At 38.5% G+C, this 16,772-nt stretch overlaps 1 protein-coding gene across 1 annotated transcript in view; it reads left to right on the top strand.

The window, feature by feature from the left end:
* SUSD5 (sushi domain containing 5) overlaps positions 1-11,414 on the top strand; it is a 42,252-nt gene extending 30,838 nt beyond the window's left edge. The window contains exon 5 of the mRNA XM_064668984.1: positions 7,935-11,414. Coding sequence (XP_064525054.1) covers positions 7,935-9,223 — 1,289 coding nt within the window. The 3' untranslated portion in view covers positions 9,224-11,414. The remainder of the gene's footprint in view (positions 1-7,934) is intronic.
* Positions 11,415-16,772: the final 5,358 nt, after the last annotated feature.

Here is a 16,772-nt window from a genome sequence, read left to right as displayed (position 1 = left end):
CATCCGTGTTTAAACATAAGCTAAATAGTACCACGAGTTCAGGTGTGGGTGTAATCTGAATTCTGCTTTCCCTTGTTACCCTGCTCAGTGCATAATCTCACCATTTTTTCCAATATTTAAGAATAGTCGTCAGAGTATCTTACTATTTTTTTCAGGGAGAAATCACAGTTTTAAGATATTATTTCTAGCAAAACAGATAAATTTTAGGCAAAGGACTAGGCAGCCATTGGGTAGCTGAGCTATCTATATGGGCTGGAGTTAGCATATTAGTTTCAGAACCCATATATTCCTTAATGCCCAGGGGCTTGCAAAGAGTTATTTTTACTTATGAATATATACCATCAGGCAATGAAAAATCATGAGAAAAGGTCAAACTTGTTCTTAGTAGAAATAAGTCATGTCTGTGCACCTGGGAACCAGACTTTCAAACCCATCCAAATGGTAGAGATGTAAGAAAAACCCCAAAATAAAAGAACCAACATTTTTCTGAACTACTTCAGCTTCTGAAACTGTTCTTACAAACAGTAGTTCAGATGATTATGCAAAATATTGCAGAGCATAGAGGAGGAGCATGGAGGGAAAGACAGAAAAAAGAGTATCTACATCTGATCATAGAGTACAGAATCATAGAACTGTTTGGGTTGGAAAGGACCTTTAAAGGTCATCTAGTCCAACACTCCTGCAATAAGCAGGGACATCTTCAACTAACCTAGTGGGTCTGAATCTCCTATAATCTGCACCAAATTGATACTTCTTTTTCCTTCACTGAGATTAGTGGAAACGCTAACTTCACCACACACAGAAATAAAACAGTATTACATCAAAGTAAGGAAGGGGAAGAATCAGGCCATTTGAATTGTGTGTGTTTCACTGTTTCCTCTGGATAAATGGTCTATTTCCCATGTTCTGCCTGAGCCTTTCACACAGGGGAGCCACAGGGGAGAGAAAAATATTTTTAAAAGAAATAGGAAAGTGTGGCTGTAAAGTCACAAATATCAACAATGAATCTTGGGGTAGATGTGATACTGTGGATTAGGATTTTTTAAATTGTTTCAATGTAGACTTCATGCTGAAGGGTTTCCTCTAATTATTGTTTTTCAAACACTTTAAGGACCTGGGATAAAAAATACAATAAGTGTTCAATTAATATATTTAATCTTCCTGATCACAAATTTTTAAGAAAAAATACGTTACAGGAAGACTGAAATGTGTGTAGGGTTCATTATTTTTTAAAAAGTAAGAATTCAATGAAAAAGAACAGCAAAAAAAAGAAAGGAATTTAATGAAAAGAAACCTGATTTACAGTTGACTGATATTTTGGGGTCATAGGAGAGAGAAGAATAGTTATTAAGTACTCCAGAATTCAGCATGCACACTGCTTTGTAAGTGCTTTGAGGCAAGAGAGCACCTTCCTATCATGAAGGTTAATTATGGGACTTAACAGAGAATTTATATCCCTGTTGGCAGACTGGACTACTGTCCTAACCAGCTGACAGCAGTGGAAAGATGTTTGTGAAGCCTCCTCAATGAACATTTAAGTGCTATGTTTAGAGGCTGGTAAGATGATACAGTTCCCTTGCTCTGCATCTGCGCTGGGTGAGCAACTGGAAACGTGAAGTGTTCCTGATGCTCTTACACCAACACGGTGGGACCACCGGGAGAAAACCACCATCAGAGGATTGAGAGATATAAGCCTGTTCCTATATCTTTCACTGTCTCTGAGACTGTGGAAAAGTCACTATACTGCTCTCTGCTGCTTGCTCAACCTCACCTGTGAAAGAGTGATGACGTTTATCTAATTTCATAAAGCTTTCTGAGGTTTGTGGATGCTATATCTGTGTATCATAGTTCTAGTTGGTACCTTCTGCCCAGCTGTCCAGGCAGAATATCAGACTAAACCACAATAATTTTATGTTTTTCTTGTTTGTGTAAAAACACTGGGCCTGCTTTACCCTCCCAGTTGTTCAGCCAGAGCAAATAGAGAGTCAAAGAACTATCATCGCAGCAGTGTCTAAATATAGCCCTCAAGTGTTCTTTGAAGTCACTTTATATCGTCTCTCCTCTCTGTTTTGATCCAGTAAGAAGAGATACAGTCCATTCTGGCACCCAGGATGCAAGTGTACGACCATACAGTTGGCAGATTTGTAAATTCAATGAAAAAAAATTATACATCAATACACATATAACCCAAAATACATGGCAAAACTTGGCTATGGGCATAACTGAACAAAATGATTTTGGGGTTATATTAAGTGGATTTTTGATACAGTAAACTATGTTGGAAATTAAGAAAACAGTACATTACAAATAGCTTTAATGTACATTGTGCACAACAGATAATAGACCGTAATTTTTAATCAAGATGCTTTTTAATAAAAAAAGTGGCTCTGTACAGTTAGTGTTCCCTGTAATTCCTCATCATGAAAAGATGCTGTGTTCTAGCTGAAAACACAAGGATATTCAACCCAACAAGGCAACCTTAAGCAGAGAACAGGGAAATACATGAGTTTTGTAGTTTATTATTTTTTCTATTTTTGTGGAAACAACGCATTTGTTTCGTATCCTGAAGATTGGCATTGTAGTAAGGTCTGAAAGCAGATGTATACGTGCCGTGCCGTGGCTGTCCTGCAGGCACAGAGACTAAAGTGACCATTGCTAAATGACATTAAATTTTTTCCCCAAATGAACTGCAGGTTCAATATCAGAAGCATTAACACCAACACTTCTGTGAGGGAGGTCAGGGCTGCATTGCATTAGGCTGCATTGCATTAGGCTGCATCCCTGAGAGTTGCTTCCTCAAAGAGAAGGCAGATGATAAAGTTGGGAAATCCTGACCCATCTCTGCCCTAAAACTGGCTCAAAAGAATATAATCTATTTATCCTTTTCTCTGGGTTGCTTTGGGTTTTTCCAGCTATATGCTTGTGGTAGAAGGGTCCCTTTCTTCTGCACATCAAAGGAATCTCTCCAGTGTCAACACTTGGATAGTTGCCTAGTGTGTTCAGAGTTGGATTTGGCTAACTCTGACCATCTCTGAAAGTTTTATCTGCAACTCCCAGTCATTTTGCCTGGTTCTCATTACTTTGCTTATTCTCATTACTTCAAACATTGTTTTCTGAGTTGATTCACATTCATGTGGTCTGTAAGCACAACTGACCAGGACCATTTCTTTTTATGTCTTTTAGTTTTTTGGGTTTTGGGGGTTTTTTTGTTGTTGGTTTGTTGTTTGGGTTTTTTTTTCAAATTAAGAGAATCAAACAAAATGTCTTTGGCTTTCTATCTTCTTTGGGAATGCTTTTTTTTTTTTTTTTTTTTTTATTCTGAGAGTGCAAAGGAAGAGTTGTGACAGAAAAATAAAATCAGGAAAAAATATCTCCACGGCCTGTCAAAACATTTCTTATGACAAACTTCAGTACCCTTTTCAGGCCTGTCAGTGAGCAGTTGTATTAGATTAATGTAAAGTATCGATCTGGCATGAACTGATTCTGCCAAATGGAATTAGAAAAAAAAATTGATGGGTTATTTGTTTATATTAATAGGCTTTCTGCTGGAATAAAATTTATCCTCCTTCTTGTAGTTATTGCAAAAGACAAAAAGCAACACAATATCTGTCTAGTGTACTCTGGTTGACTCGACAAAAGTGTGTTTGTGTGCCTGATCCAAGTCAAATGGATAATTCATTGGGATGCTGTAGTTCACAAATCTGACTGATCTTGGGCAAATTGGTCTACATGCTCTTTTCCTTCCCACCCTTAAAACAGATGCTGTCTTGTTAATGCTTGCTGTAGTTACTTTGAGATTCTTAGAATAAAGATGTTTTTATAGAGTAGAAATGTTTATAATGATGGTCTACATAGAATCAAGTTTCAATTTCCTGTACTCCAAAAATACATCCACAAAATATGCAGTGCACTTTATGGTTGTCCAAAATAGCAACACTCAAAATAGAGCTTGGATGCCAATATGCTATCTAGAAGAAAAATTAAACTGATCCTAGAGTGTGGAAAACCAAGCTCTTTGTATTTGCCTGTCTCTATGTTTGGCCACTGTTTTCACATTAGGATCAAAAATTGAAGTAGATGAAAGCTCTTAAGGATGGTTGCCTCCCAAAAATGTTTAATTAAAAATTAAAAGGATTTTACCTTTTAATTGAGCTTCATGTCTTTGGTAGTATGTCATTGCAGCATCTGTTGCTGTAAAAGGTTCATTTTAGCCTCAGTAATGCCTTAGACATCGGGTAAAACTTGATGCTTGAGTCTGCCAGAGGAGGGTAGGGGTAAGATGTAACAATGACCAAATACAGAAAGATTCTGGTCTTGGATAAATTAATTTTACTGCTAGCTCTTCTTAAAACCAGACCTACCTGGGTAGAAAGGAAGATGCAATCACTTTTAAATCAGTTACTAGCTGTTTTAAAAATGGATATAAATAATGGTTACAACTATTTGGATAAGAGGTGGAGCTGAATCTACTTTGGTTGTTGCTCTTCAGTACCAACACTAAGATTCAGGGAGCTCAAAAGTTCAAGAAAATGCCAAGGAGGTGAGCAAAAAGAAGTGCAAAAATTGTGCAATCTGTTCTTGAAAATCAAGCTCACAGTGAACTTAACAGATTGTCGTGGTAACACAAAATCACTAAATACTAAGTCCAAGACATGTTTGAAGGTCAGAGGCCCAGAAGAAAGAACAGGGTATTGTTACTGTGTAAATCAATCCAGGATCATATAAATCAAAGCTTCAGAGTAAGGGGGTCTGTATTTCCTTTGATGGTTAGAGAGCTCAATAGCTGCTTTCATTCTGGCATCCTGTAAGCTAACATTAGTTATGTTGGTAGTCTTTGCTATAAACTATAGAAATACGTGAGATTGCATATGAAAATATGTTATAGCAGCTTTACAACTTGGACCACAATCTAATTGTCAGAAGGAACAAGACTCCCTTATGCAGTGACGAGCAGTGCATAATGAGCTCCAATCTCAGGCTCCCTTTAGACTACAATGGGCCTTTTCTTTCCTCAGCTTAGCATTAAGAAAGCATCAATTCATTTCTGCATAGGCAGGATCAGGCCCAAAGACAGCAGGCTTGATGGAGACTTGATCGATGTTTCAACAAATCTTTAATGTGTTCTGATAGACTGAGGACTTGTATTTTCTTAGGAGCTCATGCTTTTTCCTGGTGTGCCTACATAGGCTGAAACTATATGGCAGGAGAGGCACCAAAGGGAAAGAGCTTCAAATTCTATAAAAAGCATGTTACTGCAGTTGTTAAGCATTCACAGTGATCCATACTCGTTGGTGAATGAGTACGGATCATACTGGTCATCTCATTGACCAGTACATAATGAATACTAGCTGCTCGTTCATACTGCTAACTAAATAATAGGTCTGGAGGAAACAACACAAGCATGTGGATGTAATTTTTTTCATGGATGCGTGAACCTGCTCTAGAACATCATAACATAAAAATTCATGTTTCAATCTCAGCTGAATTACTGCAGTCTGAAAAGTAAATGAGTGGCAAAAATAGAGGTACAAGAGACAGACAAGTGAAGACAGACTGGTGTGATGATGTATCTCAAAAAAGAAAACAATGACTATAACAGCTGGTAAATGGTGACTTCTCACATTACGATCTTCCAGTTCATATACATGCAACAGACACCTATGGGCTGTCCTGAGAGAAACTGGACTTTAGTGAAGCAGGCATGCCAGATATCAACTTCTAGCAGGAGTCTGGATGGACAACAAAATGGTTTGAGACACCACTTCCATGCAAAGAGAGTGCCATCCAGGTAGAAAAGTTCTTAAGGGAAAGCAAGACAAGGGACAAAATGAGACTAATGTTTGATGGCTCGTAGAAGTGCAACATAGCAATGGCCAGTGCCATGCAGAGCTTCATGAACATGTTGCTAAAATGCTTCAGTATTCAGAGTTAGTCTCCATTCATTTACAAAATTCTGAAAAACTATTGGAAAAGATTTTAGGATTAACTAGAAAAGTGAGAGTCCTACCAGGAAGCTTTCCACTCCAAGAGTTGTATTCCCCTGATTGTTAAGTTACCCTTGCACCAGACAGAAGTCTTTTCTGCTTTGGAGAAGATGGAGAGGATCTAGAGGATTCCACAAGCAGATGAGGACACTGGGAACAGGAGAGAGAGGTCATTGTTGGCACTGTTTTATCACGTGCAGGTTTCCCCCAAAACCCTTCTTGTGAGATGAGAAGACCTGCTCTACAGGATGATAGCTTTCACAGAGGTATTAACTCTCTGCACATTTTGTCACACATTTTGGTTTCCTCACCATAACTGCTTTGATTTCTAGTAGACCCAGATGCTATTCCAAGGAAAATACCTTTTGTTAATGCTCATTCTGTTTTGGCACCTGGCTTAAGCTGTTCTGGCAAAAAGTGAGCTGGTGGGAGCTGTATCACTCCTAAGCGTTTTTGGTCAGACTGGTTTGACAATATTTCTAATCTTTTTCAAGAGTAGACCAAATATGGTTCTGCCAGAAGTCTGGGAAGCAGTCTCCAAGGAGAATGTGACTCAGGCGGGAATTGAGGTGGACCCCAGATGAAAATGTAATGCAAAATTGGTTGAGTGTAAAAAGGCAAAAAAAAGATAAGGCTTTATGAATGCATTGATCTGTAATACAGATTCTCCTATTAATTTCTTGTTTCCTGTGCCATGCCAGGTCTATTGCTTCAATGTCTTCATAAAAGACTAAACACTCTCTTAAAAAGAAAAATTCTCACCATGATTCAGTTTGTTTTATTTTCCATATCCCAAGGCACTGTTTTCTATGACTTTTAATGCCAGCATAAATCTCAGCAATTACATCAACTTTCTAAGGAGTAAAACTTGTGTGAGCTGAAAATCAACCATCCTGTCCAGTTTGGAAAATGTTTCATTGAGCTAAGTTTTTAGAAGAGTGGAAGAAGTATAAATTACAATGCATTATTTCATTCAAATTCAAACATTTGGCTTCATGCTTTAAGTCAAGCCTATTTTGCTTTGAGTGCTAGGTCTGTTGAGACATGGGGAGTATTGCTAAATTAAACTCAAACTTTGCAATGAATCCACTCCTCTGTTACACTCTGAGGTGTTTTTTACCAGTTTGATTTTGTTTTTTTCCTTTCTTTGGTAACATTTCATTTCTTAAAATTGGAAGCCTGAGAGTTGCTTACAGACAGTATTATCATGATACCTAGGAGTTAGGCTTTTTAAGTTCTTCAGATGAAAACAATCAGAACTCAAATTCAGCTTTGGTGGCGGGGTCTGCCTCAGGCAGCTTTGAAGAGCTCTCATGGAATGAGAAAGACAGTTCTGGCCCCAGGTGTTGTAACATTGCAACACCAAGGTAACTGAAGAAAAGCAGTTCAATGATAAATATGTACCTTGATATTTTGAACATAAGGTACTCTATTTAATCCTTTAAAGTCATCTGGCTCAAAAGGGATGAAGTTGCTGTAAAACTTCTAGTTTCTTTTGGGTTGGGTTTTCTTAACTGTCAATTAGTACTTGATTGCTTTTTGCTATACCTTCCTCTCCACGCACATTTCTTGCTTGAATGTGATGAAATTCTTTTCTCGAGTCTGGCAGAGTCATATCAGGGAGAGCAAGTTTTGAGAGAAGTATAAGCAACTGAAGGAAGTCCTCTAACTGCAGACAGTAAGTTATTTACATACATTTTTAAATCTGGAAAGGTAAGATACTAGCAGTTAGTGTTGGCGCTTATCTGATTTTTTAAAAAATTTTATATTGAGTATCAGCTTATGGTGGACCATGTCCCTTTCAAATAAACAATAACATAGAATGAAAAATACTGTCTAAAAGTCACTTTTCATTGCACCTTTCTTCTTGGCTTATTGCAACAAATCATCCCAGTGCTTTCCTGGAGAAATTAAATGTTGGCTTCTGTGGTTTGTTTTTAATGTTTCTAGATGAAACCGAGGCACACATTGACTATGAAGATAACTTTCCTGATGACAGATCAATACCTGTTGTTGAGAATGAACATAGCAATGGCAAGGAAGAAATTGAGCAGGAGCAAGAACAGCTTTCATTCAGTAAAAGTTCAGAGGAAGAAAGAACTGGAAGCACCAAAGGTGTTACTCAGGACACAGACACTTCTGAAAAAGGAAGCAGAACACCAACGGAGTCCCCCGTGTCACTTCTAAGCCAAAAAAACTTGTTTTGGTTTCCATCAGAAACTTTCAGTGAACCTGAATTGGAGAAAGAGACAGATGATTCTACTAAAGCACAGTTTCCTGAAGGTGATAACCACATTGGAGGGAAGACAGTCTATGATGAACCTGGTGCCAAAATGTTTTATGACAGTGAAGATTTCCCCATTGGACCCATTCTCACAGCTAATGATACAAAGACAGCGATAGATGCAGTTGCCATTACTGATGAATCATGGTTAGATGGTTATCCAGTAACACAAGAGGTGGTAGAGGAGGAAGTAGAGGAAGAGGAGGGCGATAAAGTTGATGGTTCAATGGGAACAGAAGACGACATCATCCTCACAACTGACCAACCAAATCATGTTGAAGTAAGAAAATCGGGAAATGGCAGCCCAGCTCCAGAGGAAGGTTTAACACAGATTGTGGCAGCAACAACAAGGATAGATGACGAAGGGGCTAAAGAAACCCCAGCATCACTTACATCAGCAAGTGGTCTGGAGAACTTCAGTGTGAGCAGAGGTTATGATGATGCCACAGGGGAACATCCAGCTGCATCTCTGGAAACTGTGACTCAGGAGCCCAGTACAACGATACTGTTTGACATAACCAGCTTAAAAACATCCATGTCAGAAACCTCTGTGATGGTCAGCCCCTCCGATTACACTCCACACACAGAACTACAAGAAACAACCACCTACCCAGAACAAGTAGCAACCACTGCACCAGCTCCAGACATCTTTACTGACACAGCATCCCAGGAATTAGCTGAGCAAGAAAATCTCACCCAGGGCCTTGGAGAAAAGCCTGTTCCCACTTCCGAGCCCTGTGAGGGAGAGGATTGTCCCAAGTCCAGTAAGGGTGCTATCATAGCAGTAATTGTGATTCTTCTCTGCTTGTTACTGGCTGCAGCTGTACTGGCAGTGTGGTTTTTCAAAAAACGGCAGCAGAAAAATTCTGTCTATAAATTAAATGGGAGGTGTCAACCCAGACATCATTGCTACCACCACTACCATCACCAGCACATCGAAATGCAGAAAGTCTAACCAGGGCCTGTTTGGCAGAGATGCTAGAGATCAGAAGAAAAAACATACTGATGCTAGAAGGATCACATGACTCATGGATGCTAAAATCCAGCAGTGCAGAAAGCAGAAGAAAAAAACAGTGCTAAAAGAACATAGAAGACAGAAATAGATTTCAACCTTTTGAAGTCACAGTTTAGCATATTCGACTTTGCAGAGCTAAAGAATCTGTACATTTTTATCACAAGGGTCTTTTGGAGACATCAGCAGGACACAAGCATGCTTGGTACTACACCTACAATTTGTTCTGCTTTTACATTTTGCTCCTATTAATAATAAATTAATTGATTAATTTCTGTGTTACCTGGTTATAATGTAATGGTAGGGCTGGTCAGGCCTTTTTGGTCTATTCTCAGTGGAAGAGGAAAAGAAAGAGAGAAGAAGGGAAGAATAGGAGACGGATATTTTTTGAGCATCCACACATGTGGTGTTCGTTCCTTTTTTAGAACCTGCCCAAGCTGGTCAGGATAAACCACAGTAACAAACTATTACCTGATGTGTCTTAAAAAGAAAAACTATATGCTACCATACTTTAATGGATACTATTGCAATGATTACTAAGGTTATTTTCTTCACCATTGTGAATTTAACAAGCCATGAATGTTGGATCATTGTGCTATTTTTCTGGAAGGTGTTCTTTTAGCCTTAGTGAAGAAATTCCATTCTCATCCTAATCTTCCTATAGAAATCATGATGTCTCCCTGGAATTCAGATAATACTGTTAACTGCCATTCTTCCTTAAGTATCAGCAGGAGAGGAGTCAGAGCACCTTTGATTCCAGGTGTTATGATGAATAGCCTCTTACTACAGAGCCAAACAGTGATGAAGCACTTTCCAGGGAAACTCTACACAATTAAGTCAGCTGCTTTTCTGAACATGATGTTGACTGACCAAGATACTGAATTTTAATTCACAGCCAGTAGTACCTCTGGCAACTGAAGCCATGTATAATACTTTTGCCATGTGAACTCTGTGGAAGGACTGATTTTTTCACCATTCTGCTCTTTCATTGGCTGGAGGGGTGTCTGGGATGGACCTTGGCTATGGGAGATGGGTAGCCCTTTTGCATGCTGCTTATTGTGGTTTTAAAGATAAATCAGACCTGGGAAAGAAAGAAATTGCATCCAGTTGACAAAATGCAAACACTTGGCTTTTTAAACCAGTTGTTGGTGTAAAAGCAGAGAGGCTTTTCCAACAGCATGTTCCATTTTCAACAGTTCTGAAAATAAATAGGGAGAGAGGGGAGCTAGAATCCTTTAACACAGTGTGAGTTTAGTATGAAGTACTATTCCTTACCCTTCTGAATGAACAAGAGAAAGTCTGGCAACTGTGAATAATCTGCAGGTCAGAAATAAATTCATCTGCCACTCAGCCTTAGTCAAAATACACCAGTAGTTCAACACATTAAAATATTGGAGTAAGAAAAGGTGCCTGGGTGGGGTTCACCCATGTCCATGTTCTGCCTTGAGCCACAACGGTCACCATCTCTAACTCCATGGAAGGTAGGGTTTATGAAATGGAGTGCCGAATCGGGCCCCTCTTACACGCAGCAATCAATCTCAGGGCTGGTAAGCAAAACAAAGCATTTTTAGGTGATGGATATACGTTATCTTGGAGAATTTGACCTCAGAGTGGTAAGAGTTGAACCTAGTTGCCTGGCAAGAGCCGCAGTAAATAAAGAAGGACAGAAATTGTACAGATTTGTAAATATGTCTCTGACATACACGTGACTTTATGCTTTTAATGCATTCTAGACTATGAAATAACCTAGAATTTCTGTTGTAAACTATTTTTTTAATGCGGAAAAAAACCCCAACAATGGATTTTGCACTAAGCAACTTTATGGAGACTGTTAACTCAACTAAAACTTATCGTCTGTAATCCCATGGAAACATGCTGAAAAATAAACAAGGGAACATCCATTAAAAATATTGCTTAACTGAAAGGTACAAGTAGGTGTTACAGTTCTGTGTAGCATCATTCAAAATGAAAAGTCAATACTATTTGGCTCAGGAACTGAACATGTGAAAATGAGACTCAAAATATAATTACAAACACAAATCGTACAAGGATCTTATTTGAGACTTAAAAATACTTGTTATTCATGAACCAGAAGAAAGTGTACATTAACATAATGCTTTGGAAGTATTTAAATAAAAATCAAGTTACAAAAAAAACAGGAAAGGAAGCACTTGTGTGTTTTCTTGTGCAAATCATCCAGTTTGCCCATATGTTTATGAAGAAAAGATAGGTCTGTTACTTGCATAAGTCTTGCAGAAGATACTTTGATATTAAAAAAATTAGCTGAAAAGTGTATAGCTTAGACTGTCGGCCCAGTTCTGCTTTAGAACATCTACCCTCTTTTGCAGAATCATCTCTTTGTACTCACAGTATTCACTTAACCAGAATGATTCAGAGAGTTTGGGAAAACTAATAAACAGATGATCTGTTGTTCTGTGATAAAAGTCATGTATCATTCTCTTCTAGTGAAAGTACATATTACAGGAGGCTGGTTGGAATCTGCTCACTGGGGTTAAAACTGAGATATGATCTCCCTTCCCCCTCCTTTCCATTATTAACAGCTACCTGTTAACTGAGCCCCCATTTTGTACAGATCATGAGCTGCTGCGTCTGGACAGAGACTGTATAAATTTGCTTCAGCTGGCTGAGAACTGATGCTGTGGGATGAAACACAAAGCTACTGGCAGTATCTGGGGGCTCAAACCCTTGCAACCAAAAGGTGTTTGCTCCCCTTTGTACAGAAACACTGTGTTCATGCATTTTAGGTACTTACTGAGTTCTCAGGCTGAAATCCCCTCGATTTCTGTGGTTTTCCTTGCATTAGTCAGATAGATGACAATATATGGTTTATTGTGTTGTACTGCCTTGTTGCTTAGTGTACCTCAAAAGCTATTATGCTGCAGATTTGTTGCCATGGGCATTGGACCCAGCATAGATTGATTTTTTTCTTCAATGATTTACCTTTTTTCAATACCCCGTTATTTGTCATGCAAAGATACAACATAATACATAGCTGTGAAAGATCAGAATATGTAGCTATGAATGACCATTTAGAAATTAGTCTTAATAAGAAATTATTAGAACGTTGTAAGACTTGTCAAACTACATGGTTTCCATCAGTTCAGGATAATACTTAATTAAATGAATTAAATGTTTAATTCATTTTCAAATAAGTGATAGTGAGAATGGGGCAAACGTAGAAAGCCCTTTTTCTTTTTTAAAGTCGGCATTTATGCAAAATTACTCCTCTGACCCCAATGTTTCCATGTGAAACTAAGCAAATTTCATTACTTTGCAAAAGAATTAATCAGGGAAAAAAAGCTCATTTGGTACTTCATGCTGCTTAAAAAAACCTACCCATGAGATATATCAATGGGAAGAAAAAGTTAAAAATAATGCAAGATTAGAAAGTTCTTCTACAGGAAAGGTTAGCATTTATAAACTTCAAAATTTGAACTCTCTACAGAATTTAGTTTCCATATATCATCAGCACTCTAAAGAGAGAGAAGAGAGGAAGGAGAAGAGATGGGTGTCTAAACCGCTGAATATTTCCTTGCCAAAAATAAATAAATAAAAAGGTATCTATTTATTTTAATATTTTTTCCTAGGCACTGAAGAGGACTTAAGATACAAACCTCTGATTTGCTGGGGCATGCAACCCAACTTACTTTGGCTATTTCTTACTTAATTCCTTTTTTGTATATAGCTTAAACTCTCCACACTAGGTCATTCAAGTCTTGAGTCACCAGGAAAAAGAAGTCGCTGTTTAAAGTATGGCAGACAACCAAAAGTTCAGACAGCTGCAATGAAGGATTAGTTGTGGGTTTTTCTCACTGCCTTGCTACAAACTGCATCACAGCTCTATGTTCAAACATTATTAAAGGGGAATGTTTTCTCTGGCACTGACTACTTCTCCCCACAGTCTAAGTATTGAATTTTTTTAACTGAAGTAGCTTTGGTTTACAGCTCACATTAGAACTTAAAAACATATTTCCATAGTAGCTGGCATATGCAAGCAACTGTTTATTCTCAGTACCAGTCATAATAAACACTTGTACTTTTATAATCCAACAAATCACAACTCCATTTTCAGAGCTGTATAATTTGCATGCTGTTTAAACTATTTTTCATGAAGACTCTCTAGAAATTGAAAGATTTTCCAAGTCTGCCTCCATTATCAATACAGACTAATAATTCACTGTAAAGGATGTGAAGACATATGGTGGGTATTAATGGCAACAGTCTATTGAGAAAAAACTTTGTAAATCAGAGCATTCTATCAGACTTCTGTAGGGATAGTTTGTCTTGAGGAGACCTGTCTTTAATTCTGCCTCAAACTTGCTCTGGAAAGTAAGGAGAAATGACACCTCCTTGGCTGGATGGGCTTTTTGAGTGAATTAAGAACAGCATCTGACTAACTTTTGGGTTTATATTTTAGCATTCTAAAGCAGTAAAGCTCTGGAAAAGGGAGCAATTTGAATTTGCTTTTGGCTCACGCCTTGTCAACAGAAGTAATGAAGGTCTGCTTGCAGAATTACTACAGCAAATGAAAGGGCCCAGCAGGACATTTGAATTCCCATTGAATTTGCCAGAACTGATTATTCTAAAAGTATTTGTTTTCTGTAGCTGACTTTATTGGCAATTGGAATTGCCGAGGCACAGAAGTATGGAGCCTGTGATGCTGTTTTACGGGAACAGAATTAAGCTTTGAGAAGAAAAATCACTACCAATCTTCTTCCTTTCTTAGTGAATATTGCTATTTATGAGGATGAATTAGCAAGAAGCCAGTAATAAATGAAGAATTACTATCAGTAAGAGTAGGTATTAATTAGAAAAAGATTACATACTTAGCATAGTCTGTGAGATGCACTGATTTTCCACCTGTGCATCTCTTCCCTTGCCCAAGCTTTAGTTCTTACATAAGAAACTGTCCTGACAGCCAGCGGTTGTGTTTTTCATATAAACGAATATCCACTTAGCGCAACGGTGCTTCTGACTCAGTTTAATCTTCAGCTTCCAAGTAGTTCCCTGTCATGCAGGACCCCATCCAACATGAAAATGAGTACAGGACTCACATTCATGCAGCCCCCTGTGCTAAACACCTGCCAGAAGATGGACTTCACCCACCATTCACCTCCAAGTGGTGACGGAATGACAGGCTCTGAATTACTGCAGACTTTCTTTTGAGCAGAAACAGAGGATCAGAGGCCAACAGCAGCTACCAGAAGACCAAGCGTTGGTACTAGAAATGTGAGCAATTATTTAAAAGTGTAATTGTACATCTCTATAACAAACAATACTACCAACCAAGGCCAATATGAATTTCACCCCCAGGGTCTGCAGACATGGTACCGATGTTCAAGCCTGTCACATGAACTTGGTGGGTTCAACAAAATTATGTTACCATGAGAATCAGCATCGTTCTGTAAGCCTTGCCAAAAAAGGAAATGGTGATGCATCTAAATATCCCATGTGGTTAGGTAGAAGTTGCTAATATTTGAGACAGGCAACTCACAACTGCAGGAATTTGGAGTGGCAGAAGGGAGGCAAGAATATTCCCACAGCCTCCCAAGAAGATCTGGCAGGATCAGAGGAGTGGAAGAAGAGACATTAAATTATTACAGTCACATGTAAACGTTGGCATTTAACAACAGCAGCAGGAAAAGAAAAATCAGTTAAAAGAACCTGAGAATGCTGAAAAAAGCCATGATAAACACTGAAGAACTGGAAGAGGAGCTATTTCTCATTAGAAAAGAACAAGGGTTTGAGAACTACTTGTACTTATTAAGATGGAACTGGCTTGGGACTATATGTAGTGGAAATTAAGAAAGCCAGAAAAAATCCAGAGACACCTGAACAAAATGAAAAAAGGATGCTGGTGCCATTTCAGGAGACCGCAGGAATATCAGTCGCTTCCTCAAGTTAAACAGAATGATAAAGGACATACTTACTTTGAGTAGGCTTAAGAAAAATAAATCATTGGCTGATGGACATCTTAGTAAATCATGAAATTCCCCACCTGAGAAGGCACTATGGCAGGGGATTTTAGCTGCAAGATGGAGAGTTGAGGAAATGACTGAACATGAGAAGAGATCAGCTTAAGGAAGCCTTGATGATGGAATCATGAGCTTACCAGGAAATTGATAATACCCGAGAAACTTGCAATAACCATTGAAAAACTGTTCATTGAAGATGAAAAATTAGGGTTCATAGGCACTAAATGTATTCCCAGTGTAATCCGTTGAAGTCCAATGAATCACAAAACAGGTAACTCTGGTGCGCTCTGGTTTTAGCGTTGGAATGAAAATATGGCAGTGTTTTACCACGTACTTTGCTCTTTAGAAAAAGGTAATAGCAATCCTGGACAATTAGTGCTCAAAAAGGGAATGCAGTTTTTTAACGAGAGAAATAATTCTGGGTGGCAAAAACAAAGAGATCCTGGAACTTACTTTCTGTGATCTTGTACCTACTGCAGCCTATGCTACTTGCTTCACCAACAGGCAAAACATGATTAGAAGCTTTATCCATCCATGTTATTTCCACATAAGATGTACAGTTTTGGAAATCCTCAGGCTCAGGAACTTGAATTACAAGCACTGCTCTTGGAAGCCTTTCAGGTTTTGCGTTGCAATCCCTACGGGCAGCACACAAGAGTTAGGGCATCACAGAAACAAACAGCCAGGCAACAGCTGGTGCTTGGCAGAGCTCTGAAGTCAGCTTGGTAAATAGCAATAGGAAAAAAGTAAACTAAAAATGCTGTAAAACAAAGGCAGTCTAGATGGATACGTCCACCTCCAACCAGCTCCGTGCCCTTTAACAGTGGGATTTCTGGATTTGAAAGCCAGAGTATCAAAGATGATGCTATTTCGGTATATGGTCTTAAGATCAATCGTTGAGTTCCTGAGGAGGAAATCTGGAGTTGTCTATGAAGGCTGGGAAGCAGAAGGACAAATGAGGACTCCAGAGCAGTAACCTCTCCCTTGAGCATACACACACCTCCAACAAGAGAAAACGAAGTATAAATTGAAGAAACTACCCCAGCAGGGTATTACATGTAATTCATGACGTGATCGTTTACAATCAGCTGCTTTTAAGTTTTAAAAGCAAAGTTCATTTCTTACACAAAATTACAATAAATGGAGTGATAATATTGTGTGGAACAAAAACCATAATGAAATCTGATACACACTCTGCCTGTTCAAGGCACACAGCAAGCCAGATTCTGGCCTCATTACCAAAAGTGGAGCTGGGCAAATGTCCTAAAGTTGAAAGGCTCTTGATAGATTTTCATTTTGAGAATAAAACAATCTGCCCATCAAATTCGGTGGATCAGTTGTGATTTATATTAAAGCAGCTAAAAAAGCCAATCTGATCTTCCAAACATCTTTTACATGCAACTTCAAATGTTTCATTGCTGTCACAGGCTGGCAGACACTGAAATCCGATCCTATGGATTCCCCTTCTTACGCCCTGTAGACACTCAATAGCATAG

The sequence above is a fragment of the Pseudopipra pipra genome, chromosome 1, assembly GCF_036250125.1.
Source record: "Pseudopipra pipra isolate bDixPip1 chromosome 1, bDixPip1.hap1, whole genome shotgun sequence".
NCBI classification, from domain to species: Eukaryota; Metazoa; Chordata; class Aves; order Passeriformes; family Pipridae; genus Pseudopipra; species Pseudopipra pipra.
Note: the sequence above shows the minus strand (reverse complement) of the source record. Positions and strands in the feature narration are given on the sequence as shown.